We start from the raw sequence: 27,686 nt of genomic DNA on the forward strand, positions 1-27,686 counted from the left end.
AGATCATTTGCGTGTGCGTCACACCCAACACAAGTTCGCGCGAAACCCAACGGGATACATTGAACTGGTCCGCAATCACGTGATGGCGAACGACGCTTTGGTCCTTTCGAGAAGGATGGACATAAATCAGCCACGTGAATGTTTGCGGATCCTTCGGGTCGTTTCTTGCAGAGCGCCAAGTTTTTGGCAACTTTTAAGATCGATATCTGGTTTGATAATAACTATATGGAGTTGAAGAAGGGCACGTACGAACTTTTGCAGATAAAGTTTGCTCATGAAGATCCGCCAAAATGGACCAATCACTGCTAGTTTAAGAAATATTGTCCAAAGCTTCAAACCATCGCAAAAGTTAATGTTTGTGGCAGCTGTTTTCAGCCATAACGATCAAAACATTACTCACCCGGCGTCCGCAGTCGTTTTCAATGCCATGCCGCAGTCGGTAATTATTGTCATTTGAGCCACGGTTACTCATCAGACAAAAGAATCGTTGCGCGGCGAAATCGTGGGTCCAGCGCTTGTGGGGTCGTTCACGCGAGCATATGCTGCGCGAGAGCATAGTCGATTGATTGATGGATTGGTTTTTTATTTGTCTCGCATCGGCCGACACTCGTTGAACGTGCTGTACGCGGCGTGGGATGGCACCGATAAGAGATACGCTTTTGGGCTGGTCCATTTGTGCGAGAGGCTCGCCGGTATGGCCGGTCCAGGAGTATGGCTTTATAAAGTCTACCGCGCAACTGCAGAGCAAATTAATACGACAGCGATCGCGAAACGGGCTGTAGTACGAGCAGTGTGTCTGATTTACTAGCGCTATCACTGCCTAACAGGTTGCAACGGGTGCTGAAGGCTTACGATCTACCAATTTTTCTCGTAGAGACGCTGTGCACCAGCTCCAACTAAGCTTAAGGTAGGTCGGCAGAAGCGTGTGTGTTTGAGAATGGCGAGTGTTTCTTGGGCAAATTGATCGTGCATTCAACTGCACATGTGCATCAGCACAGGTGACATTTGTCGAGCTTTGTGCGGTTGGAGCGACGTTTCTTGGAGCGGGGTTTCGGTTAAAGTGGCACCTTTGAACTGCACTTACGTGGATGATGATGGGGTAGCTCATTTGTGGCTTCCCTTTTTTTTGTCGTTGCTTTTGCTGACCTATTCGAAGCGATCTGCGCTTCTCATCATTGTTTTTACTGCAGAACGCTTGCCGGGAAATCACCCACGGGGGAATTTTATCCGAATCCAGTGAAACAGATGAACAGCTAGATCCTTGATCACTCGATAAAGCAGTAAACGCCTGACCGATCGTTCTTTGCAAGGACCAGCTCGCTTGTTGCTGAGAAGGCTAAAGTGCGGGTGCGTTGGATTGCATAAACCCACCACCGTTAATCAAAAACCGGACGTATCGAGTTGTGGGGCTAGCAACAGCGAGTGCCAGCTCGCGCAGGAAGCGTAACCCGCGTGTTTGCTGACACAACACCCCACACGTCACAGGGTCCTTGCGCATAGCACCTGATGTCTAACACCCAGCGCCCTGATTGTCCGCCGGATACGAACGGCTATTCTGGCCATTCTCGTGCTCGCGACGATCGAATTCGATTAGCATCGAGCAGCGCCCTCTAGGTGGCGTTGGGTTGCGGAAAAAGGGCGGAAAAAAGGGCACATGGGCGGTGAGCCAAGTCCACCGGGCGAGCCTCACGCAACAGCGCCTCGTCAGTGGTCGATCGTCGTTCGACAGCAGCGGATCGCGCGCATTCGTCACAAATTCGCTGCCAGCAACGTCAGAGTCGTGGTGGCGACACCCGGGTACAGCACCCTTGTAGGGTGCCAGGTGTTCGAAACCGGTCAGTGCTTATCACCGGCTGGCGTGCAGCAGAACTGGTCGAGTTGCCAGGGTGCTTGTGAGTGGCGTTGTTCTAGATATTTTGGTGCGTTCACCCTTTGGGCTGCACTGCAAAGTGGCAGTTGCTGATTAGCGCGCGGTTGTGTGTGAATATGGCGTTGTGTTTGATTTAAGCAAAAAAAGAAAAACATTGTTCGATCATTCGTCAACTCGGTGGCTTGGCAGTCCCGTAATAATTCTCCAGCGCCGGCGGGCATCACGTGCATGGTGCTGTTGTTGCCCGTTGTGGCGTCGACAACGACAGGAGGTAGCATCGAAAATGATGGTAAATATCCGCCGATTGTTTACCGTGCCGGCGGTTACGAGCGATAGTTTTTCCCCGCAATTTTCACCGGCCAGTCTGAGCGATGAACTCTCCTGTTGTGATATCAACCGCGTGAGTGTCGGTGGCATTTTGCGGAGCTGTTGAATTTTGCGAATTTTTGTGTGCCTTAGTGTGCGAGATATGCTGGTGTTAGTTTCAAAAAAAAAAAAAAGAATCACTCGCGATTCTGATCCATATTTTTTTTGCCACCCCACGGCGGATAGTACACTTGACGTTGTAAATCCTAGCGTCCAAATCAACAATTACGAGCGAGATTACATTGATTACTACCACGCCTGGCCGGTAGTTCGCTATCGGGCGCATCCATCGTCGCTTACGCAAATGCACTCTATTGCGGTTGCGTAGCTTCTTCTCGTTCATTCATGCACATATGTGCCTCGTTACAAACTCAATTCATAACCCTCATAACCCGGCGCGAGTTGCAGGTTGCCGCCGTTCTCGGTTGGAATGCTCTGTTCCCACGCACGGTGCATTAGAATCATCGCCAGTGTGTGTTCGGGGCTAATTTATTGAGACTAATAATTGCAGAAAGACGAGCTGACGAGTGTCGAGCGGGTGCGGATTCTGTACGTAGTCGTGGGTGGCGTACCCCAGAATGGCTCCGAATGGCCTGGGGGCGAATTAGGTGCACTCTAATGGGCTGTGATAACGAGCGAGGTGACAGAGAGCGAATGCCACCCGCTAATGAGCATCTGCAGAATCAACTTCACAATTGTCTATTTCCGTTGTGAGAAATTTGGTGAATTGTATTGTGGTTAACGACCCTGTGAAAAGCATGGTTTAACAGGTTGACAGTGTAGTTTTTATCTACCCAATATCACCTGTTAAATCCCTACCGCAGATTTGGAAACGCGATATTTCACGTATAATGATGATGGGGACCTTTTTGCTTCGCTTGCCAAAAAGGTTAATCTTCAGAGCAAACACAAGCTGACCGTTCTCGGTCGACGGCGTTTTGCTAACAATTAATAGTCGCCTGCTCTCGTGTGAGGAGAAAAAAATGCATAGCTGTACCTATCATCGCGTGCACCACGAGTGTTACAATCGCCCGAGCACTTGCATCCGCCGCAGCACCTGCAAATTGTTTACCTATTAATTGTTGCACTCAACAAACTGTTGCAACATCGCGACCCCACCCAGGTCCCGGCCAGTTGTCGCCTGCGCGCCGGCAATTATCGAACTCGAACCAAAGAAGTCTCCCCGCCGGTGGAAAACGCTTTGTAAACACGAAATTCGTTCATTAGCGTCCACCGGATCGGATCTCGGGACGTAGGGTTTAGGTGGTTCGAGGTTTGCGGAGACTGTTGGCAGGAAATGCACCCCAATCGGTGCTTTGCAATGCCGGAAAGATGCACCTCGTGTGTGGGAGCGTGTCAATGCAAGCGAAATGCGTTGCATTTGCAACTGCATGAGCATAAAGCGAAGCGATGCGTTTCTTGCACGCTCGTGCCCTGTTCAGGGTTGGATGGCTGATGGGGTGTCGGTGATAGGTCGCTCCTCATGCCACCTGAACTTCCCGCAGGCTTCCCACCCGGTAGCCCGGCAGCCCGGTGATGTTGTTCCGGTTCCGGCGCGGCACAACAAATTAGCTTGAGTGGCTTTTTGTCGCTATTTTCGGATGCATTGTGCACGATGTTAGGTGTGGTGCGGTTGGGCGAGGATGCGCGAATGCGGTAGTACACCCGACCACCGAACCACGTGATGTGATTTACCGTCGGCGTCGACAAAAGGAAAAAAAAAAGTGGCCCGAGTGCCTGCACGGAGGCGACCATTTGGCACCCGGTACCGTGTTTGGGTTCTATTAAAAGCGCAATCCAACCGATCTCTACCGGCTCGCCAGACTCAACAGGGCCACTGGTGACCATTTGCGTTGAACCGCTCGGTTGGCGTGGCTGTGGGTGGTGCGAAAAGTGGCTCAAGTGGCCTTAGCGGGTTGCGCCTGGTTGCCTGGCAGGTGTCAATGGCAAGTCGGCGGTTGTCGTCTCGGTGGCTCGCGTGACACCGCGAATGACGGCAAGTGCGAATTGAGTGCGCGTGTTTCGACGTTCGCAGGAAGGCTTTCGCAGGATCAAGTGTGTTAGAGCAAGAGGGACGTGTTCGAAGCGGGCACCATGAAGCGCTTCGTAAGTATGCGGTACCATTGGCGATTGGAAGACGGGAAAAATCGTCATCTCGTCAGCTGAGCGACCGAGGGCTGTTAGTGATGCGCTAGTGCTGCTTGTGCTATTCCATTATCGCCGTGTCCGTTAGTGGTGCGTTAGTGCTAACCAAATTTCATTATCATCTTTTGCTCGTCAAGGGAAAGCTGTAGCATTTCGTTCTCGATGATTTGGGCATTTTTCGGTGTGGAATGAAAGCAGGACAGCTACACGTGGCTCAGGCGCGATCTTCCTCCGTGAATGTCGCGCATCTCATATCGTTGCCAGCAGACGTGCATTCAGTGGGGCGGTCGTGTCTGACGCTTCGTTTCTCGACGGATGCGTCCGAACCGAGCGAGTCGTGTCTCCTGATTGGTTGAGCGCACTAAATCGGAACCGATCGGGAACGCTTATCAGCCATCGGACAGAGCCAGTGTTGGTGTGTAGTGACCGTAGTGACACCATCTGACGCCACTGGCCTCTAAGTGGCTGAGTGGGTGCATGTCGGAATGTTTCTGTGCATGATTGAGATTGCTCATAGATGACGCTGCAACAGGCAACGTGTTTTTTGCAGCAGCTGCGGGCACACGTTGTTACGAAAAAACGATTGTTTATGCAGCTTATTATTGCACCTGCAGGCCTTGGCCGATGACTAATCCATCCAACGCGTTTTTCTCCATTTCAGATGGCAAGAAGTTTTATGGACCTCATCTGGGACTATGCGGTGTTCGTGGTGTTTATCATATTTTCCACCCTGGTCCCGCTGTGGGGTCGATTTTTCGGCAAAAAGGAGAAAACCAAGGCTGACTACGTGTTCGGTCTGGGAACGATCTCGATGGGTGCCATGATGCTGTCCATCGCCCGCGGTACACTTGGTGTGCGATCGTTTCTGGGCTATCCTAGTGAGCTGTTCTATCGCGGCTCGGCCATGTGGGAAACGCTGTATGGCATGGTGACCGCGTATCCGGTCGTGTGCTTCATCTTCATCCCGGTTTACTTCAATCTTGGCGTAACGTCGGTCTACCAGTACCTGGATCTGCGCTTCAACAGCCGGTTAGTGCGGTGTCTTGCGTCTGGTACGTACATCGTGCGATCGCTGCTGAACCTGGGAGTCACGGTGTACACACCGACCGTGGCTTTGAACACCGTCATCGGCATCCCGTACTGGGCGTCACTGATTGGCATTTCTGCGATCAGCATCGGGTTCAATTTGTTGGGTGGTCTGAAGGCTGCGATCACGGCTGACGTCATCCAGGGCGTCACGATGATCGTGATTTCGTTGGGTATTATCGTGCAAGCGATGATCACGGTTGGAGGCTTCGATAAGATTTTCACCATCCCGGCGAATGACGGTAAGTTGGGCGCTGGATCGCTGTCAAAATGCCTGCGAGGGTTTACTAACATCTTGTCCAATGTCACCCTTTGCAGGACGGTTAAGTTTCTTCAACTTCACCGGAGATTTTAGCGTGCGCGTGGACACCACCTCGGCCTGGCTAGGTCAGCTGTTCATGTCGCTGAGCATATTTGGGTGCCAGCAGAACTTCGTTCAGCGATACCTCAGTATGGGCACGTTTAAGGAGGTGCGCCGTACACTGATGAGCAACATTCCGGTGGTGATCGTGCTGTTCTGCCTTGCCTGGATCGTGGGCATGGGCGTTTACGCGGTGTACGCCGTGTGCGACCCAATGAAGGCGGGCTACACCAACAAGATGGACGAGATCCTGCCGTTCTTCGTGGAGGACAAATTCGCGTACTTGCCCGGAATTCTCGGGATCTTCATGGCATCGTTGTTCAATGGCGCTCTCAGCTTAAACGTTTCGAACCTCAATTCATTGGCCACGGTCACCTGGGAGGACTTTCTGTCGCACTTGCCCCGCTTCAAGGGCATCAGCGACAAGCAGCAACTGAACGTGATCAAGTTCATTGGTTCCATCTACGGCGTTATCGTGATGGGTGTTGGATTTTCGGTCGGTCTGCTATCTGGTGTCATCGAAAGCAGTATGCTGATGACTTCGGCCACGTCTGGTCCACTGCTGGGAGTGTTCCTGCTGGCAATGTTGGTCCCGATCGCGAACTGGAAGGGAGCTGCTTGCGGAATGATCGTGTCACACATCATCACGCTCTGGATTACGTTCGGTAGCCTGACGGTGTCGAAAGAGGTTGTACTGCTGCCCACTACTATCGAGGTGAGAAGATTTCCAACGGTAAGAGCGTTCCTGATACGTATTGGTTCTAATGGCGTGCTGTTTGCTTTAGGGTTGCACAAACGGAACATTCTCTTCGGGCATCATGAAGCCCACGAAGTCGTGGTTGCTGGCAAACACACCGCTGGAGGTGGAATCGGAGTATCCATACTTTGACACTACGCCACAAACGCCGGCAGTAGAACGGCTTGGCTTTCCGGAAAACATTTACTCGGTGTCCTATATGTACTACAGCCTGATCGGTACGTTCCTGACCGTTGCCGTGGGTACTCTCGTGAGCGTGCTGACGTCTCACGCGGATGACGCGTACGATCGCAAGCTGCTGCATCCGATCGCGTACCACTGCAGCAAGATATTTCCCGGTAAGGAACGCCGGTATGTCCTTAACCCGGACATTCGGCCAAAGGATGAGGAGTCGGCCGGCATCGACCCGAAGAAGGCACCACTCGAAGATCTAGAGCGCGACAATCTTGGCTTCGACACAGTCTCTGAGCAGTCCGGTGTGACGGTGGTCAGCATCGATCCAATACCGGTGAAGTTGGACGGTAAAGAGGTGTACCGCAAACATGACACTGAAACGGGACACTTCTAACCGGGCGTTCTGGCTCCTCGCGATCGTAATGATACAATTAAAAAGACTGTGATAAACTCAGAGAACCTTACCGATACGTGCCCGATGTAGACCAATTTAACACTTTTATTCCGCCTATGGCGCGGGTTTAGTACAATAGGGAAGCTTTTCTAGCTTTTGATTTTTGCCGCAATAGTATTTGCTGGTCGGTGCCCTTATATGCACATCGATTTATGGAAGATATGCTAGAGCGCATCACAAAATAGGAATGTAATAGAAAGCTAAAGAGATGTAAAAACAGTGGAAGAGGGAATGTAGTAAGAGAGAAAGAGAGAAGGACACAAAGATAAGTAATGAGTTTCCATTATCAAAATGACGTGCGATAAATGGCATGGGCTAAAGCTTCGTAGAAATGTTAATAAATGTAAGATTATTGTAAGGAAAGGGAAATGTTTTTGTCGGAAGACTGCATTCAACATTGAGGGGAAAGGTAGCATCTGAAATTTAATCGCTTTACCTAAATATAGTATGAGCCGAAATGAGTGACAGCAAAATAAATTAAAATTAATTTACAAACCGACTTTAGTATTGGAACTGCGAGCTGCTTTGTATGAACAGAGTGAAAAGCTTCGCAGCAGCTTTTAACACAAAGGCGCAATTTGAGAAAGCAAATGTTACACATGATTTTTAATCGTTAATGCACCATGTGAATGACAGGTAGACAAAACATCTCACTAGAAAGATAGCTGCGGGTCAGCGCTTCTCTCGTTTCTGTGCAATATATTATCAGTTTTTGAGCGCTGATATCATGTTAACAGATAACGTTCAGGACACATGATTGGCACATAACGGTAACCATACTGCATACTGCTATGAGAAATTTCTTGAGATGAAACTCTATGAGATGCTTCTCCGCATTTGAAACAGTGTTCTCTACGATGGTAAAAGTATCAGGTTTTAGATAGAAAACTTTGCTTTTGCTGCTTTTATATACTGTTCCAATAAGTTTTGCCCGAACCTTCTATTGATCCGTTCTCCAGCTCCCAGACCTGTTCAACTTGCTCTACCAAACTACAGTATCGATAAGGTTATAACGATAAAAGTGCTATATAACAGTTCTCCAGTTAGTTGGTCACTTTGGACGTAGCATTTTCTCGATGATAGTGATTGTTCAGATAATTGGCGATTTATGTACTTTTGGAAGAGTCGTCCAAGTAATGCTGCGGTTATTGGATATATATATATATATATATATATATATATATATATATATATATATATATATATATATAAATATATGTATATATATATATATATATATATATATATATATATATATATATATATATAAATATAAATATATATAAATAAAAATAAATATATATATATATATATATATATATATATATATATATATATATATATATATGTAATTATATATATATGTATATATATATATATATATATATATATATATATATATATATATATATATATATATATATATATATATATATATATATATATATTTATAATTATGCTGAATCGTATATACGCGTTGGTTTATGCTGAATCATAAATACGCGCACATACTTAAAAAAGCACTTATTTATGTACATAATATAAATGAACGCTAGAAAAATGCTATTTTTTTGTGGTACGTCATTTCGAAAATTTTCTATGTGCCCAACCGATGGCTCATTCTAAGTGCGTGGGCTATGAGGTGTGGTGCAGTATATCTTACTGTACAACGAGAGTACTTGCTCGTCTGCATAATGAAGTTTACCTACTTCATTACGAGTACGCTGTATTGTATAAAGCCCATGTTTGCCAGCTTTTGCCTTGGTTTGTATAGATCTGAAGTGACATATGGTATAATGAACAGGAGTTTTTTGTTTATTTTCTTATCCTTTACTTCACTGTAGATAGACCTCACAATTTTTGTAGGGTATGTAGGTCAGCAGAATCAGGTAAAGTGGTTTTGAAGCAGCAGCGAGTATATTCAAGAGCGTTCTATCTTGTACCATCTCTTCAAAGAGCATACACCGTGTTTCTAGTACCTTTACAGCGGAGAGCATATAAAGAGCAGGAGAATTTCAATGGTTTATGGTTGAATTGGTTACATTTTGATACAAATTACCATCGGTCATTCATTTCAGCGGTAGTATGCATTACTGTTTAAACATCATTACCCCGAGGGGACATCATTACCCTGAGGCTGCTGTGTCAAGGTAGCGTTGTTTCTACCGAGCCAATCGTGTGCATTGAATGAAATGCAATGGTTCGGAAAGAATCTGATGCATTTCAAAAGATGGAAAATAGTCAAATGAGCTTAAGCAGCACTAGGATAAAGGTTGGCTTGAAGGTGGTGAACGAGCCAATAAATTAATGTCTAAAAAAACGGTAAGCATGTATTTACAACGGCAAATTACATCTTGCTCCCTATAAAAATGCCAGATATCGTTAAAGTGCAAACAAATGCAAGCAGTTGTTTCCGTTGTTTCACGAGAAATTTTCATAGAAATCATGGAGCGTTTAAAATTGCCTTCCCCGGTTTTTTGTTTTAAATCAGGAATTGGAACTGAAGTGATGTGTGCGATGTCAAGTAAACGTTTCCCACGAACCTCGACGACATTATTGTTGATTTTAGTTGAGAAATAGCTTTTCTTAGAGCCGTTCAATGGCAATGTAGCACTCATGGCCGACTGCTAATGAATAGCTATGAAAAGGATGATGACTACTCTTAATGCATGGCTGACGGTTGGAAAGCGTACACTTGCTTAATGTCACACACGTGCGATAAATTAGCGCTACTAGTACAATCTTGGGAGGTTTACACACGATTTTAAAACGAATGGAATGGTGCTTGAAGCGATTTTATTGTAGCGAATTATTGATATAAGGTTATAAAAATCACATGAGTGGTTTGAATGCTGATAAATTTTATGAAGAAATACAATTTCAGTTTAAATACTTGTACATGTTGCAGGGCCTTGGTAACGGATTATTGCACGAATAAGTTCATATTTTCACAACTTTTACATCTAAAAGCTGAATGATGAACACATGCTTTTGAATTACTTTTTCAGAATTTATTTTTTGAAATTTCCATTTCGCAGAACACGAAGCTATTTTCAGTGCAAATGGGAGGGTAGAAAGAAAAGCTTAGCATCATCGTTCCACCAATGAGTAGGCAGCTAGGCCGGATTTATGAAATTCGCTTTGAAAGAGATCAAAAACATCAAAAAACGTCCCCAGGTTAAACGGAGCAGCAAACGCGTGTGCCATAATTAGTTCAGAGCAACAAACATACATCATGGAGGAAAAAATATTTATTTTAATAATATATCAAGCCACTCGGTTTCATTCATGGTCGAATCGGATAGGGAGCAATGTGACGAGGCGCAGAGCGTTGTCCTCCTCACCTGTTATGACAGAAAAGCGATGAAATGGATGGTTTTCAGATGCGATTTCAACCCTCAGAGCGTGTAACGTGGGTATATGGGGTATTTTGATACCGGATTTATACGTCGGTTGCAACTGGTTTGCCTTTGGTGTTTTTAACGAAATGAGTACTAGTGTATATGAAAGAAAGAGCTAAAATTCTCTACCGCATAATTACCACTATGAGTTGTGACCATGTTTCTAACGCAGCTATACTCATTCATCTTCTCGTACCAGATTTTAGTTATAAATTTGTAATCCTCTGTGGTCTTATTTGCCCACAGTTTGCACGCGTTGCAATTAAACGGTCCACACTGTTTACGGATCCTGTATGCCATCGAGAGAGAACAGGAGCCTGAGGAGGTCGAGGGCTATTTTTAGCTCACAAAATACATTGCCATCATGAATCGACCGTTTATTTATACATCTATCATTTTTCGACCATTTGCCTACGGGATGCATCAAAAAGTTCTCTAGATCACGAGGAAGAAGCGCAAACGCGGATACCACGCGTCATTTAAGCGACGGTATTGTCGGCTCAGCATATCCGAACGATGCCTTACTGATGCACGGACTCGTGGGAGGAGCATGCGCTGACATTGAGTTCAGATGATCTCGGCTGCGCAAGTGGTCAAGGGCTCACCAGTTTGCTTGGGTGAAGCTGTTTGGTTAACCCCATTAGGGAACAAAATTTGACTCTCTACTGAGCTGGCGGAACAGCACACGAAGCAGGGAAAGGTAAGCGGCATGCCTACACACGCTGGCAAGTTGACAGAAAGCAGTTAGCTAATGACCTTTTGCCGGTGGTGAGAAACATCCTTCTCATTCGTCACTTCCCTGATCGAAGGATGTACTGCGGATTGGCTGCGGTGGAGTGGGCGTCCCTAGTACCACCTTTGGTGAACAGTGGCTTGACACACCGGCTGGCGTGTTTTCGGCAGGAAACCTCTCAAAAAGGGACACTTTTCGCTTTCCTTAGTCATCGCATTCCGAAGGCATGACACACAACGGCAATGTTTTCGAACAATGGTACCGCCTGGGAACGGTTCGTTATCCAGGGCCGTGTTTGTTTCGCACGACAGAAGGTAATTATTTCTACGTCTTCAAATCTCTACAAGACCTATGAGGTGTTTCGCTGCTATGTCGGGATACACGCTGAGTAAAAATAATTGTATGCACTCAGGCTTTAAAACCAGCGGCTGGCGTTGGTTGTTGCTTTCACCTGATCGCGTGACATGAACGATGTCTTAGTGGCAGCGCATAATTAATATGAGGAATCTTGCGATGCAATTATGCATTGCAACCTGGACCTTTGGCGCGGTTTAGTTCAAGGTGAAGTTAATTAGTGCATACGATGGGCGAACATGAATGTGGAACTGTGTCGACACGCTCCGATCGTTGTGCAAGGCGCGTATGATGGATAGATGGGTAAGGACACTGCTTCGCATTGCTGATCGTGGCGAGAACTCTCGACAATTTGTTGCCTAACATATTACAACACGGTGATGTTAGTTGAAAAGCTCCTCATGGATTAGATGAACACGTTTCAAGACTTTAAGAATGCACATTAAGAAGCATATTTCTGTATTAATAAAATACGTAATTAAAATTTCTTCAAATAGAGCTTAAGTGATGTACTGAGCGTCTCCATCGAAAACGAAAATGTCATAATATCACGTCAAATTTTTACGACATAACTGAAGGGCTGTTTTATGATAAGGCACATTGTGAAGGATGTTTATGAATTTGAATTACATCACGATACATTTGATTGAAATAATGAATCACTTCGGTACATAATCTAGATTCCTTCAATCAGCGTTTAAGTAATGTACTGGGCGTCTCCATCAGAACGATAAATCGGGTCATAATGGTAAGTTTCCTATGGTATTACTGAACGACTGTTTAAAGACCTCAGAATGCGCTTTACGGAGCTTATTTTTTTGTGTCAAAATTACAATAAAATAGCATTGTTTGACATAACTAGTAACTTTGTTGCATAATACAGATTCCTACAAATAACGTTTAAGTAAAGTACTGGGCGCCTCCATCAGAGAGATAAAAAGTGTCATTAAAGCAAAATTTCTATGACACAAACTGATGACCTAGGTGCCTCCATCACAATTATAGATACGTATATGCTGTGAGGTTGTTGTTGAATTTTTACGACTTTATATCTTAAGTAAAACAAACCGAAGAATAACAATATTTGTTTTGGTATAAGTGATAAGTGTCTGTGATACAAAAATATTTGAAAAGAAAGGAATATAGCTCAAACAAGTCATAGATTTAAGTACATAAGTTTTCGTCGAACGATATCTTGAGACAGTAGATGCATTCAATTGCGACACATTGGATGACATCAATAAAATGGAGAGCTATTAAAATGGTCCTTGGTTTGTGCTTCTTTTGAGTAGAATTACCCCGCAAAACAACGCAAGAAAGAACCACATGAAGGTTCCTACAATATGTGATCATAAACACGCGATAAATTTGCCCACGTGGTGCATTCGTGTGGGCGCATTTCACCATGCGAGAGCACTTTAGCACATTCATTAGGGCACAAATTAATTATACTTGATTCATACTGCACCATTATGAGGATGTGCTGGGAGGAGAAAAACGATAAACCGTCACAACCGATGCACTTCGACCACTTCGGTGGCCTCGAGTGGTGGAGCCAAGTCCAGCTGAACGTTTCACACAGCACCATCGCAAAGCAGTAAGTGTGCTGTTTTACGGGGAAGCCAATCAACGTGAAGAGCGAAATAAAACGATAAATAAAAAGAAGTGAGAAAATACTCTCAGCCCTACGGAATGGGCAGCGGATGCTGTGCGGAAAGAAGTTGAAAAAAATGTTTCTTTTGGAGCGACATGCTCGCTGGTAGCTGGTTCGTTTTTGCACACCGACAAACAACAAACAATCGGTCATATTCCGGTGAAGGAAATCGCACCAACAGCCGAACTGGCCGTACATCGTGCAGCGGCCAGCCGTGTCGTGGAAATAGTTTAATTTTAGCGCGCTCATTACTTAATCTAGATTCTCGCGCACATCCTCACAATGCACAAGGGGTTGCGTTTTGGGGTTCGGGGCACGATCGGCTCGATCGGCTCAATCGGCTCAGCCGAAATTGCGCAGAATCGCGAACCGCTAGACGCTAGGCCACAGTTTTCCCGACAGACCCGCCGTCAGTCGGCGAGTAAAACTCACATCGAAAGCGTGCAGTTCAGCGGAGCAGTGGACGCAGTAACCAGCGCCTACCAAAGAGCATCTACCAGCCTACTACGAGCAAAGCCAACCGAGCCAATCGAGTGTCGGACCGTGGACGTTCTGCCGGATCACAGGATACGCGTTTGTGGCTCTCGTAAGTGTGCGTTTGTGTGTATTTCGCTCGCGTTACGTCATACGCGGAGGAGCAGTGTTCGTGCGGCTTGTGGATTGTGGCAACGGGAAGAAAAAGAAAGTAACCAGCGAAAACGGCCCGAGCACGGTGGTAGAATACTAGCCGAAATATTGCTGACCGGCCGTCAGTTGAGCAAGAGAAGTGAAAGTAAGCAGTCGCGTGCGTGTTCAGGGATCGCGCAGCCAACCCTCTTCTTCTTCTTCTTTCCCAGAAGACAAGAGGCAGAAAGGATTTTTTCCAACCCTGCTCCGGAACGGTCAGCAAGTGATTTTATGTTCTGTTTAGTTAGTCTAAGCTAATATCGGTGCTTGTTCGAGCCTCAGGCTCGTGAGTGTGATTTAATCGAGCTTTTCTGCGTTGTGAAAAAAGGACTACCGTTTCTCGTTAGTAAATGTGGATCGGGAGCATGCGGTTACCATGATAACACTTGCAGTGTGAAGGTGTTTTCTTGCCTGGGAAAGCTCTTTTAGATTTTCATTCCGCCAGTGGACGTATGAGTGAGATTTCTTCTCGCTTTGAGTGGGCGTTTCTTTATCTGTCTGGAATTTTCCGCTCAGACAGGCTCTTTTCTTTCGTGTGCTGCCGTTGCACGGCAGTAGTGTGATTGATTGTGAAACAGCTTCACGGCAGAATGAGTGTGGTGAAATCGATGATGAAATACCTGGACCAGGGAGAAACGTGTGCATAAAAGTGGCAGTAAAGCTTCTTGATCGTTAAGGCACGTTCTTCACTCGCCGCTCCGTTATATAATGTACTCTGCCATCGCGGACCCTCTTCAGCAGCAGTGAAGGCGATCGTGAAGGCAGATATATATATTTTTTAAACGCTTTAGAGCCTCCCAACCAGCCGCGGTAGCCCTCGAATTCTTCGCCGTGTAAACATAAATGAAGAAATGCGCGAGACCTCGTTCGAGCGGTGCAATAATAGTCTCCCGAGCGGTGGCGCATGAGTGAATCGCATCGTGAAGAGGCAGGAATTCGGCGGACTCTTTGGCTTGCGCTGGTGACGGGAGAGAGCGGGCAGTGCTGGCGTAAAAATAGAAGAAAAACTGAAAAAAGTCTAAAAATAAAGAGACCGACTGACACCACGGTATGGGCGATCGCGGTTGCGTCGAATCGCGTAAGCCGCGCGAGAGAAAGTTGTAGAAACAGCGGTGGAGCCGCGAATTTAGCACTCTACCGCGCGCTCGTGTGTGAACCGATCGTGGCCCCTTGCGTGCCGATGCCTGCGTGGGGATAAGAGTGAAGGAGGAAGAGTGAGAAAGAGGAGAGAGTTGAGGGTGGATGGGGGTAGGGGTTGGGTCGAGACGTGGTTTGGGTGCCCTGCGGTCGGAAGTTGTGGGGGCGACGGAGAAAACACGTTCTTCCTTTCGTGTTGTGAAATTGTGATGAAAATTGGGTGGAAAAAGTAATGTTACAAAGTTTGGCAAAATTATGACCCCAGTGTCCAACTGCCGGCTGCGTTGGACTGATCCGCCATGATGGTGTGTTAGTGATAATGGGCGTGAAAAAAAAGAATCCCTGCCTGTGCGTGCGTGCTAGTGTGCAAAAAGAAAAATGAAACATTTTAAATATTGCTCCCCACCACGCTGCGTTGCCAGCTAAAGAAGTGAACACGATGTCGGATTGTCCTTTGCGATCGAGTGTGCTACCGAAGCTAATGAGCCGAATCCGTGCTCAAGGCGCCTGCTAATGTCCACCGCAGCGCCGATTGTGAGCAGAATAAGCTTGAGTGGGTGGAATAGAATTCGGTGACAGACAGCCAAGACCACACCCGAAGGACGCCGAAGGAATAGTGTGTCAGGGTTAGGGCAGTGATCGGCGAGCAAGGCTAAGCGGTTCCAAGTGCTGCGAATGCTATGAATAGAACCGCGTGCTATGGAAGAATTAGCAACGTAGACGTGTAGTAATTTTCGAATGCCTTTTTTGAGGAACATTTTTCAGAAAAATGGAACAATTAATCGGACTGATTCGTTTGAACTGAGCTAAACAATCATTTGTATTACAATAGTTTTGAGCAATGCTTTGAATGTTTGCAGTTTAAATTGAAAAGGATGGTGGGAACATACATAGAGCTTTTAAAATATTGAAAACATTTCTATGAAAATGTAATTTACTTTAAAACTATTGATAAATTTAGATAACGAGATATGACTGTTCGTAATAATAGTTAATTTTTATTCAAAAAGATTTATTGACAAATTTAAAGCATTCAAAGAAAGTGTGCGCATTCCCAATAAGTTGCATTTGGAAATGTTTGTTGCGCATTTCGGAATTGAGCAAGCGCTTGCGCAAGAAACAGCAATTAAATTGAAAATATGTTAGCTGTTTGTATAAACCTGGCGTGGATGGTAGGAGAATGTAACCCAGTTTTTTTTAAGGTTTACATTGTTAAGGCAATGACGACATCTTCCTCGTTCGCCTTCGAAGTGCATTGCTTCACGTTGCTTTACAGCCCATTTAGCGGTTAATCAACCGTCATCGAGGGATTTGTTTTGATATCCTCGTTAAAGCAATGGTTTTCTGCTGACGGATTACAATCTTTCGTAGCGACTGTCATACAAAAATAGCGCAAGGTGCATCATGGGCTGGATGAGCAACCAGTATCCGACAATAGCGATCTAATTATAAGATCGCTGACGTGTGATATCATGTTGAAATGCATCACGGTACGGGAAAACGGTACGCTCATCCGGTCAGGCACGCTAATCCTCGGGCAATTCTGTTTGTCGAGCGGCTGTTTCACCGATAACGCTGTGAATTCCCGCATAGTTTGGCGCAACTATGTTTCCCGTTGCATCGGAAACACAATCCATCTGTCCGTCTCCGTCGACAGGGCACCTTATTTTTAGGTCGCTTCGAAAAATTCATCTATACTTAGTCAGCCACCTTACCGCGGATCCGACCGGTCGGCCAAAAGCGAGCAAAATGGAGGCAAAATATTTTTCTACCAAGCGTCCTAATAATAGGTCTGCTTCGGCTTATGAATAAGCCACGGTGGTATGTAGCCAAGACGCGGGGTGTTTTTCTTCAGCGTCCGTACCGCCATTTTCTCCGCAAAACGGCACCAGTGCACACAAGTGTTTGTTTTGCTCAACGAGAAGATCAACGTTCTGGCTAAACGATAGGTGCCAAGGTGTTGTCCATTCGGGTAGTTGGGGTTTTGGCTATTTTTGAATGCATAACTCAACGCGCTCAACGTCTGCTTGGTGTGATTTGTAGTGGATTGTAGAACGAACGAATGAACCGACGACCACGCTCCATGAGTCATGTGATTCGTGGACATCGATCATCTCTGCTGTCACGGCAGCTAAAAAGCGGTCAGTGTGGTGTACTTATTCTGTGTCTCTTTTCCATCTTGCTTTATCTTCCACCCTCCCCAGCTAAGTGTCGCACTAAGAGACTGAAAAGTGAAAGTTAACGCCAGTTTTGCGCGGCCAGCAAAGTCCATTCCGTGTGCGGAAAAGCAATTTTTCGCCTCCATGTTAGAGCCACTGTAGGAGCAAACGCACGACGTAAACGACATAGCTGAAGGGGCAGCATCCTTCCTTTAGCCGAGCGAGAGAGAGAAAGAGAGAGCGTGAAAGAGCGAAGGAGAGTGGTTGGTAGAGCGCGTTGGTGAGCGTCTGAGCACCTGAAGGGAAAACACCGAGACAGCCGGACCCTGGTGGTCCCCACCGGTATCAAGCAATCATGGCCGATCATGATTTCGCGCCAAGTTTCACCCAAAAGCCGCAGCTGCGCCAGGAGGACGACGGCAATCGGTTGATATTCGAGTGTCAACTGGTCGCGAAGCCGAAACCGAGCATCGAATGGTACCGCAGCGAGGAGCTGCTGTCCGAGAATGCGCGGACCAAGTTCAAGATCCAATCGTTCGGCGAGAACAAGTACTTCGTGGTGCTCGAGCTCGACGACGTCATCGATACCGATGCCGGGCTGTACAAGGTGAAGGCTAAGAATCGGATGGGCGAGGTTTCCGCATCGATCAATCTGAACTTCAGCCGTAAGTAGCTTGGAATGTGCGGCCGTGGGATGCGCGGCAGATCCGCATCCCGTTCGATTTCCGACCGGTGACGCAAATAACGTGCAGCAGTGATTCCGTGAATGAGTGCTAAAATGTATCGTGAATCCATTGATGATTGTTGACCGCACTGTGCGGAATGTGGCTATTTATAGCGCTTGGGTAGTACTTCGGTTACGGGACACGCTCCTTCCGAGCAGGATCCACGTGCAAAATTCGAGCTAGAATGTTCATCCAACCGAAAGATCATTTTTTTATAACGTCTTAACTAACTTGCGCTTTACGTTCGGGATCCTTAGGAAAAACTCCGTTTATCGAACTGTGTTAATTGTAAATCTCGTATCATACAGAACGAAGAGATATCTTCGCTGTAGCTCAAAATCTAATTTATCCGTTGAATAGTTCATCAACTTTCATGGAGCTCACGATCCATTTTATCTTCATGTACCATTTACTTTGCTCTGCACACAGTTCTCTGACCGCAAACGTAGCACTTTCATTTGAACTCCCATTAACATGTCAATATTTCCTCTGTTCTCGTTTTCCTCCCATGTTGTACGTGTCTTGTGTTCAAAATTCGACCATAGCTGCTGATGAACCCGTTGAAAAGTAAGTGTGTCCATACGTGCAGTTCTCGTTGTTCCGGATTGTGTTCTATGTGTTTCGTGGCGTTATGTGTCCCGTACCCCCTTGGCTTGCTGATCAGATTATGTTTTGCATTCGCTGACCGCAGCATCAACGAATCCGCAGCCGCTAAATATTAATGAATGCGCTTTTCTTTACTCTGCTTCCACTGGTTCTCACTTTTACGCAACTAATTCTATCCGCCCACTATCGACCATCCCCCACCATTCGGCTACCCACTGGCGTACTGGCGATGGTATAGAAAAAGTCGAACGCAAGGAGCGGTACGTATTGGCTTCGTGTTTGTGTTGAAAAAGTGTTTCGGTTGCGTGGCGCAAACGTGCATGCGAAATCAACGGCTCTAACGGATTCTTCGCGCTTTGCAGGCAAATCGACGGCGTTGCACCCACGTTCATCAAGAAGCCCTCCATCCAGCAGGAAAACGATGGAAAACGACTCATTTTCGAGTGTCAGATTCAGGCCGATCCGAAACCACAGATCAGGTGGTCGCACAACAGTAAGGTCATCGATAACACACCGAGGCATAAAGTAAGTGCGAACTGGGACGCTCGAGCGAGCGGAAAACATTCGAGTGACGCGTGTATTCTACTTTTCAGTTTAAAGTACAAAACGACGGCAAGTTGTACCTCGCCACACTGGAGGTCGATAATGTGTCGTTCGAAGATTCGGGTAAATACAAGGTGACGGCCAAAAACGAGCTCGGAGAATCTAGTGCAACGATTAGCTTGAACTTTGACAGTGAGTATAGCGTTTCCCAGTAGGTTCGGTAATAGCAGTAATTCCACAAAAAAAACGGTGCTCATTTGATCGCAGCCTGTTCACCTAATGCGTTTACCAGCGGGTTTATTTTTCCGTGTGCCACTGCCAGCATCATTTCTATAATCACCCTGCTCACTATTACATCGGCCGGAAGTGCCATAGACATCGCGGTTTATCGTTTATGTTGTAGCGAGTAACGTTTCCACGCTATTACTATGTTCGCTTTCATTTTTCTTATCTCCCCTCAATCATTTGTTCCTAATCTTGAAAAAAAAAAATACATCTCTATCTGTATTGCCTTGTTGCACATTATCACTGTGTACATTCACTCGTATCATTCACCATTACCATCCTCACAAACGACATACTCATTTCCAATTTGAAGCAAGAAATCAAACAAACAAAAAATCGATTATTATTTGCTATCGTAACAACTATATCGGACACTGTTATAAACATACCGCGGCAAAGCGGAAGGTATAATGCTGACGGTGGGGTCTTTATCGATCAATTATGAGTACCTTAAGAAGGAGAAGATCTTACGAGAAGAAACTGCAATATATCAAGACAAACGAGAAGATCTATCGTGAACGCATGCTGAATGGTTCACGACTCATTTAAGCAAGACAATGTACATTAATGAAAGAAGATGAGATATAGATGTAGTTGAGTTTGGATGGGTGTATTCCAAGCACCCGTACCAACGGCAAGAATCGAGAAATGTTTTATCAAGCGACTACCATTCGGTAGAACATGTTTGTGAGTGTCTACAAGCAAAGCAACTACAACGCAACTCATTTTTCCGTCCCTTCCGTTTAGGTGAGGAAGTCCCGGTACCGGCGGATGGCTTCAAGCCTGCTTTTACAGATCGACCTGTCACTCGACAATCGGACGACGGCAAGAATATAATATTTGAGTGTAGATGTATCGGCGATCCAAAGCCAAGCTATTCATGGCAAGTGTCGAATGTTACTACTGTTTGCTACCACTATCTAATTTCTTCCTAATACTTACGATGAGCTCTCGTAGACTTGATGAGATAGACACCAAGAAACCAAGCAAGTTCAGCTCTGCTTGAACTGGGCAGTCGTCTACCGGTCTTTTGAGAGCACGCTCGGTATCGTGCTGGGCGGAGAGATGATGAGTCCCTCTAATATCTTTTTTTTTCGTTTTCAACTTGTGCCACACTGCAGGTACCATGAAAAGAACGAGATCGCAATGAGTGGCAGGTTCAGCAGTGAGGTCGAGGAGGACCAAAACCACTGCTATCTGATACGTTTCACGATAAAGGACGTAAAGCAACTCGATCGGGGCGTATACAGTGTGCTCGCAAAGAACAAGCACGGTGATTCTACGGCTGTTATAAATCTGAACTTTGACTCTAGCTCGAAACTGATGTAAGTTTGCGATGCACACAAAAACGCTGGTCAAATGATTGAACGATTTCGTTGGAGCTGTGAGCTCCCTCTCGTTTTAGAGGAGATAAATTCGGTCTTAATTCCTCTCATATCGTTATTTTGCTCAGACGCACAGAAATAAGTAATACATTTACCGGTTGTTTCATACTATCGATGATAAGCCTAATGTCCAATCATAAGCCATCGTAGACCGTGAATCTTTTCGTGATTCATGACGTAACGGAACGTATCATAGCTCCAAAGAAATCGTCTCATTTGTACCACACTTGAGACGGAACGATTGAAAAACTCTGCAATTGTATTTTTTTCTGCCATGCAGAAATCCCGAGGGCAAACCACCCCGATTCCCACAGAAACCCACCATCTCCCAGAAGGGTGATGTGCTTTCCATGGAATGCATTTTGGAGGCAATGCCGGTGGCTGACATTACCTGGTATCACGGTCAGGACAAGATCGAGGATGGCGAGCGGTTCAAGATCTTGCGAAAGGCCATTTCCATCGATACCTACCTGCTCACTCTACAGATCTCGCTACCGACCGCCAATGACGGAGGCATCTATCGCTGCCACGCTTTCAACCCCTTTGGTGAAAGTAACGCGCACATTACGCTTAACTTCAAAGGTATTTCTACGACCCATTCTTACTTGCATAAAAAAAAAACAACAACATTCGTTCACTGGTTTTTGTTTCTCTACTGATTATACTGCACTACTTTGTTTCTTGTGCCACTTTTCGTGTGTTCGGTGCTGTGTTTTGTGAGTTTCGTTTGTTCGTGAATTGTTATCTATAGTATGTTTCGTGTTTCTTTACTTGCTCGTATTTTCGCATATACTGTTCATACTGTACTGCTGGTTCTATTGCTGGACTGTGCCGACTGTTGCCGTTCAAGCGTCTCTTTTGTATCATCTGTCGGCGTGCGTACTCTCGACAGGTCTCTCTGGTAGTGCTGCTTAGGGTTTCGATCGAGCTTTTCGATCTTGATTTCTTTCTTCAAACTACTTTTCTCCGCGCCATCACGGTTGCCTCGTAATGCATTTTGAATGCATTAGCAATTGTTTTCTTCTAGACCAAGTGTCTTGTCTGAAATGCGAAAGATTGATTTCAGATGTCTCTTGTGCTGTTTTGTATAAAATGAGCTGTAAACGCTATTTAATGAACTTTCAAATTTCAACCAATTTCACCAGAAAAAAAAGATCATGTTATTACGATAGCAAGCAAAGATTGTTCACGATCTTTCAGCGTCATATATAGCTACTAGAGAATGATTGCTTGTGGCTGAAGCATCGCGAATGGCAGCTTGGCTTTGTAACGTAAATAAGAAGTAAAATGTCATCAAATATATCGCTATTTAGGTTGGTTGCTTGTTTGCTTTAGGCATAGACGACTAAATTCGTAGCGCTCGTATGCTAACATTCCGAATTCTTCCGTATTGATTTTACTGCGCAATGGCGACATTCGTAACCGCTTTGATTGCTTCTCCACACTGTTCCGGGCCAAAGTAATTCAGCGGCGTTGTTTTCTTTTTGATTCCTCATGAACAATAACTACCGTCACTATTAAAGCGAATGAAAACGAGCGTGGATTTGCACCGTCGTTTGTGGAGAAACCGAAGATCATCCCGAACCAGCTGGGCACGCTAATTACGATGAAGTGTAGATGTAGATCGAAACCGAAACCGACCGTCAAGTGGATGCGAAAGAAGCAAGAGGTGACATCGTCCAACAAGGTCGCACTGGAAGTGAAAACAGTCGACGAGGACACGTACGAGCTCACGTTGAACATCAAGGATCCGAACGCGGACGATGGCGGCAGCTACTCGTGTATAATCAGCAACGAGTTTGGCGAGAGCAGTGCCACGCTCAACCTGAACATCGAGGCCGAGCAGGAGTCAACCAAGAACGCACCTATTTTCGTGGAAAAGCCCCACATCGTGTCGCTGGAGAACGGCAAGCTGGTGCGCATGGAATGCAAGGTGAAAACCGACATCAAACCAGACATCACGTGGACACGCGAAGGTCGACTGCTGCAAGAAACTTCGAAGCTGAAGATGACGATGACGCAAGAAAAGGACGTCTACCATATCACGCTCGTACTAAAGGATCCACAGACGGAGGACTCTGGCACGTACAAGTGCAACATCAAGAATATTCTCGGAGAGTTAAATGCCAATTTAATTCTAAATATTGAGAGTAAGTAGCTATACGATTGTCAGGCGCAGGTGTTCACACCAGGTGCCACTACGAGTACTGTATTTTTACTGTTTGTTTGATTGACAGTTATTCCGGTGATAAAGGAGAAACCGAAACTAGTTACGAACGTCAAGAAGCGCACCGCTTCCATCGAGTGTTCGGTGGCGTCTCGCTTCAAGCCAGAATGCGTCTGGATGAAGGAGACTACCGTCATCAAGGAAACCCACCGACACATGATTAAGATCGAAGAAACCCGCGAGGGTGAGTTTTCGGTAAAGCTCAACATAGTAGGCTTGAGCGAGGCTGATTTCGGTGCCTACAAGCTGGTGGCCAAGAACGACAAGGGCCAGGCGACGTCGCAGGTGATCGAAATCAAAGACATCGTGTTCGAGAAGCCACCAGCAACGAAACCGATCATCGATGCCAAGTTCCAAGATATGGAACTGGACGAAGGTGGTGATCTGACGTTGGCTGCAGGTTTGGCGCAACCTGACCGCCACTTCAAGGTGTACTGGATGAAGAACAAAACTATTCTGAAGGCCAGTGAAACGGTCATCCAGGAGTTCAATGGGCGAATGGCTAAGTTAGTGGTCAAGAACGTAACCGTAGAGGACGCCGGTTCGTACAAGGTCTCTATTAGCAATGAAACCCAGAGTGACGAGTGCGAATGCAAGGTCAAGGTCAACGCCAAACCGAAGCCGAAGGACGAGGAGAAGACTAAGAAGAAGCCAGCCAAGAAGGTGGAAGAGGAGGAAAAGAAGGAGGAGAAGGTTGAGTTGAAGAAGGTCGAAAAGAAGGAGCAGGAGCAGAAGGTCGAAGAGGAGAAGGTGCAGCTGAAGAAGATGGAAAAGAAGGAACTGGAGCAGAAGGCGGAAGAGGAGAAGGTCAAGCTCAAGAAGTTCGAAAAGAAGGAAACCGAGCTCAAGGTTGAGGAGCAGAAGGTCCAACTGAAGAAGGTCGAGCGAAAGGACGGCGAGATGAAGGCCGAAGAGAAGAAGGTCGAATTGAAGAAGGTCGAGCGAAAGGAAGCCGAACTGAAGGTGGAAGGTGAAAAGGTCGAGCTAAAGAAGGTCGAAAAGAAGGCCATGGAGGCTAAGGTGGAAGAGAAGAAGGCCGAGCTGAAGAAGGTCGAGCCGGAGAAAATCGAGATCAAGGTTGAAGAAGCGAAGAAGGTCGAAACGAAGAAGGAGGAGAAAATTCAAATCAAAGTGGAAGAGGATCGTCGCGGATCGATACCAAAGATCAAGGAGGTAAATTGTTTTTCCCGTTTTTCCGCTCAACTACTGTACGATGGGAAATGATAACAACAAATGTTGGCGTTCGCTCCATGCTCCATGCTTTGTTACAGGAACCAGCACCGGCTCAGAAAGGACTGGAAGCTCCCAGCATTGAAATCATCCGAGACAAGGGCAGCCGCCGTGGTTCATTTATGGACGATCGTCGCCCGAGTTTATTGATCAACGATGACGTAAGTAGTAGCAAAGTGCCACGACTGCACAGATGCCGTTCAGATTTAGACTATGACTATCCGTGCGTTATGCGTTGGATCTTTTTGTGCGTCGTACTGTACTGTTTACTCAAACACATGCGCTTTAAACATCGATTGTGGTCAAACGAAACTCACGCAAAGTTGCTGGGTCGTTGCGATTTTGTTACCGTTTCGTGTCCCTGAAACGATTGACTTTGTGTTCCTAACAGTTCTACTCTTCTTGTTACTCGTCTTCGTTGTCCAACACGGTCCCGCAAAACAACGATGCGATTTTATTTGTTTATACGTCTCACGTAGACCAAACTAAGGCCTGGCGAAGTGATCGACGAACGAAAGGTGAATATAAGGCTGGCAGTGCTCTACTGCCAACGGCGAGCTCCCGCAGTTCGCTACAAGTACCGTTTATACAAATGCTACCTTACCTACGGTGGAATATGTTTTTGAACTAAACTAAGCTAAAAACGTACCTAGTGGACACCGAGATTTCCTCCCGATAGAGCGCCCCTTTATGCGACCGTCAACGTGGTGTTGGGCAGAGGGATCGAACTATTTTTCCGACCTGACGCTTACCGATCGCTTCAGGCAAATGATCAATATTTCTCCCCCGGTTGGTCCTGCGAATCCGTGCGTCCGATTCAGCGGTGCAGATATAAATAGCCAAGTAGCCCCGGTGATGTGCGGAACAGATAAATTGCTCGCGCTGAAAGTTTGGCGATTCTTAAAATCTTTCAAAAACCACTATCGGCAGCCTGGGAGCCTGGTGGGATGGCAAAAATAGCGGGAATTCGATTATTTCCTCCCCCCAGCCGGCTGGTTTTCTTTTTATTTGACTTTCGTTGTGGGGAAAAACCGCCAGCTTTCGCACAGCGCTCGATCGCTTGCGCTCGGGACGATGATTTATGGCTGTTTTCCTTCGAAGCGGCACCTGGGGAAGCTTGTTGTCTGCCTTCCGGGGGACGTTTCACTCCCGGGCCGGATGGATTATGCCAATTGATTATGCCCGAACACACGGGGCGAGCTCGGGCAAGGTATATTTCAATAGCTGGGCGAGTATGTTCGCACACGGGCAAGGGTGATGCTACACAGCTGTTTAGAGTGCACTATCGATTTCGCTTTCCATCGCCAGAATTTGTGTATTAATATGAAAACATCTTTCTCTCTCGTTTTGTCGTGTGTCCGTCGCTGTGTGTTTTGCGTGTGTATGTCTGCATGTGTATGTCGACCAATGTATGTGCGCACGTGCCCCCGTGGGTATGCGCGTTTTTGCGTTTGGAACAACGAATCGCTACGATGGTGGATGTACGTCCGGGGTCGCTGACGACGGGTGCGATTATAAATATCAAATATCACGCAAAATTGGCGCCCTGTAGAAGCGACGACCATCAATCGATGTACGTCGTCCGAGCATTCAAGATATGGATGAGAAGATCAACCAGCCGTCGACGCCGCTGCGAGCGATTGGTGATGCAGGCAAGGCCGCCATCATCGTGGACTTCCAGGAGAGCTACTCGGCAGTGGAAGGTTTGATACAGATTGCATCCCTAATCGGCTTCGCTAACGCAGCTAAACCACACGGGAGAGATCCAGCAAACGAGGCACCGCAGCTCAGCTAGTTGTCAGTTTTGGTGCCGATCTCTCGATTCCCGTGATCGCTTCCGCTTGGCATAGTTCTAGTATCGCGAATGGGCTGAGTTCCAACGGTCATGTTGCTTGGTGATTGCAGATCAAACGGGCTACATCTCGGTGCAGGTCGAGGGTAATCCGGCACCGACTTGGAAATTCTTCAAGGGTATCACCGAGCTGGTTGACGGCGGTCGTTACAAACATCACACCGATGGCGAAAGCAACACCATCACGCTCTGCATCCGCAAGGTGAAGCCCAACGATGAGGGCAAGTACAAGGTGGTGGTCTCCAACGCACACGGTGAGGACAGTGCCGACGTTCAGCTGTACGTGTCCGACTCCAGCGGTATGGACTTCCGCGCCATGCTGAAAAAGCGAAAGTACGCCAAATGGGGCAATCAAGAGAAGGACCCGGACTGGGGCGACTTGAAGGAAGTCGAGAAGCCGAAACCGCAGCTGAAAAAAGTGGAACGAGTATGTGTTTTGTTCGCTAACCGATGGTTCTTGTTTAGGTCCATTTGTGCTAAGTATTGTTTGAGCGTTGCTACTTTTAGCGTACTTAAAAACGTTTCAGTTCAAGGACTTGTATTCATGCTTCGTTAAACCGTTAATCCATTTTTTACCACAGAAACAAGATACGTTCTCAAAACCGCTGGTCGATATTACGTGCAAGGAAGGCAAAGATAAGAAGGTGGTGTTCGAAGCTACTTTCACCAAGCCCAACTCCAAAGCTAAGTGGTTGTTCCGAAAAGACGTAAGTGTGGCTAGTGAGATCAGCGCTCCAGGCACAGAATCCTCGTCTAATGGTGTGGTTGTTTCTTGCAGGAAATCTTTACCGGATCAAAATACAAGTTCAAGAACGAAGTCGACAACTATACCTGTACTATCTTTAACCCTAAGGTTGAAGATGGTGGCAAGTATACCTTGGAAATTGCGGGTATTTCATGCTTCGCTTACCTGACGGTCGAAGAAGCCGATCCAGTGTACAAGTTCACGAAGAATCTCAAAAAGGCAGAGAAAGGTTTCCTTACGCACGATTGCATCTTGGAGTGTGCGGTTGACAACTCCCTCGCCCCGATCGCATGGTACAAGGGTGAGACAAAGCTGGAAAACAGCGACAAGTACGTCATCGGTAAGGATCTCAACGGTACCGTCACGATAATCATCAAGAACTGTACGGCGGAGGACGCTGATACGTACCGGTGTCAAATTGAGAAACAAACCGACAAGACGGAAACGAAGCTCAAGATTCTGGAGTACAACTACAAGTTCACGAAGGTGTTGAAGAGCCAGCAGCTGTTCGTGAAGGATACGGTTACGCTAGCCTGCGAGCTCGATCACGTGTTGGGCAAGGTGGAATGGTTCAAGGGAGACGAGAAGATCGTCGAAAGCGACAAGGTGCAGATCGTGAAGGATGGTCGCAAACACAAGCTGGTGCTGAAGGACGTTGCCAAAACGGACAGCGGCATGTACCGTTGTGTCAGTAACGCTGACAAGACGGAAGCTGAGATCTTCGTGAAACGTAAGCGAAACGTGCCACGAGATGTGGGCAGTTGTTTCATG

The 27,686-nt window shown here is 46.4% G+C and overlaps 2 protein-coding genes across 2 annotated transcripts in view; both read left to right on the forward strand.

The window, feature by feature from the left end:
- The first annotated feature begins 1,990 nt into the window (after window positions 1–1,990).
- Window positions 1,991–7,153, forward strand: LOC128720240 (sodium-coupled monocarboxylate transporter 1-like). Its single transcript, XM_053813902.1, has 4 exons — window positions 1,991–2,159; window positions 5,043–5,709; window positions 5,786–6,543; window positions 6,614–7,153. Exons 1-4 carry the CDS (start codon window positions 2,154–2,156, stop codon window positions 7,151–7,153), a joined length of 1,971 nt encoding a protein of 656 aa, XP_053669877.1. The 5' UTR covers window positions 1,991–2,153.
- Window positions 7,154–17,672: 10,519 nt separating this feature from the next.
- LOC128731401 (twitchin) overlaps window positions 17,673–27,686 on the forward strand; it is a 31,650-nt gene continuing 21,636 nt past the window's right edge. The window contains 15 exon segments of the mRNA XM_053824519.1: window positions 17,673–17,982; window positions 18,588–18,609; window positions 19,011–19,173; window positions 19,242–19,383; window positions 20,224–20,359; window positions 20,598–20,801; window positions 21,142–21,443; window positions 22,385–23,011; window positions 23,099–24,261; window positions 24,360–24,479; window positions 24,798–24,836; window positions 25,871–26,021; window positions 26,224–26,597; window positions 26,752–26,877; window positions 26,949–27,645. Of these exon segments, the coding sequence (XP_053680494.1) occupies window positions 17,673–17,982; window positions 18,588–18,609; window positions 19,011–19,173; window positions 19,242–19,383; window positions 20,224–20,359; window positions 20,598–20,801; window positions 21,142–21,443; window positions 22,385–23,011; window positions 23,099–24,261; window positions 24,360–24,479; window positions 24,798–24,836; window positions 25,871–26,021; window positions 26,224–26,597; window positions 26,752–26,877; window positions 26,949–27,645 (4,576 nt within the window).

Source organism: Anopheles nili, chromosome 2 (genome assembly GCF_943737925.1).
Source record: "Anopheles nili chromosome 2, idAnoNiliSN_F5_01, whole genome shotgun sequence".
Lineage (NCBI taxonomy): Eukaryota > Metazoa > Arthropoda > Insecta > Diptera > Culicidae > Anopheles > Anopheles nili.

Coding starts and splice junctions, on each gene's coding strand:
- LOC128720240 (XM_053813902.1), top strand. Junction 5,710..5,785: donor CACCATCCCGGCGAATGACG/GTAAGTTGGGCG, acceptor CACCCTTTGCAG/GACGGTTAAGTTTCTTCAAC. Junction 6,544..6,613: donor TGCTGCCCACTACTATCGAG/GTGAGAAGATTT, acceptor TGTTTGCTTTAG/GGTTGCACAAACGGAACATT.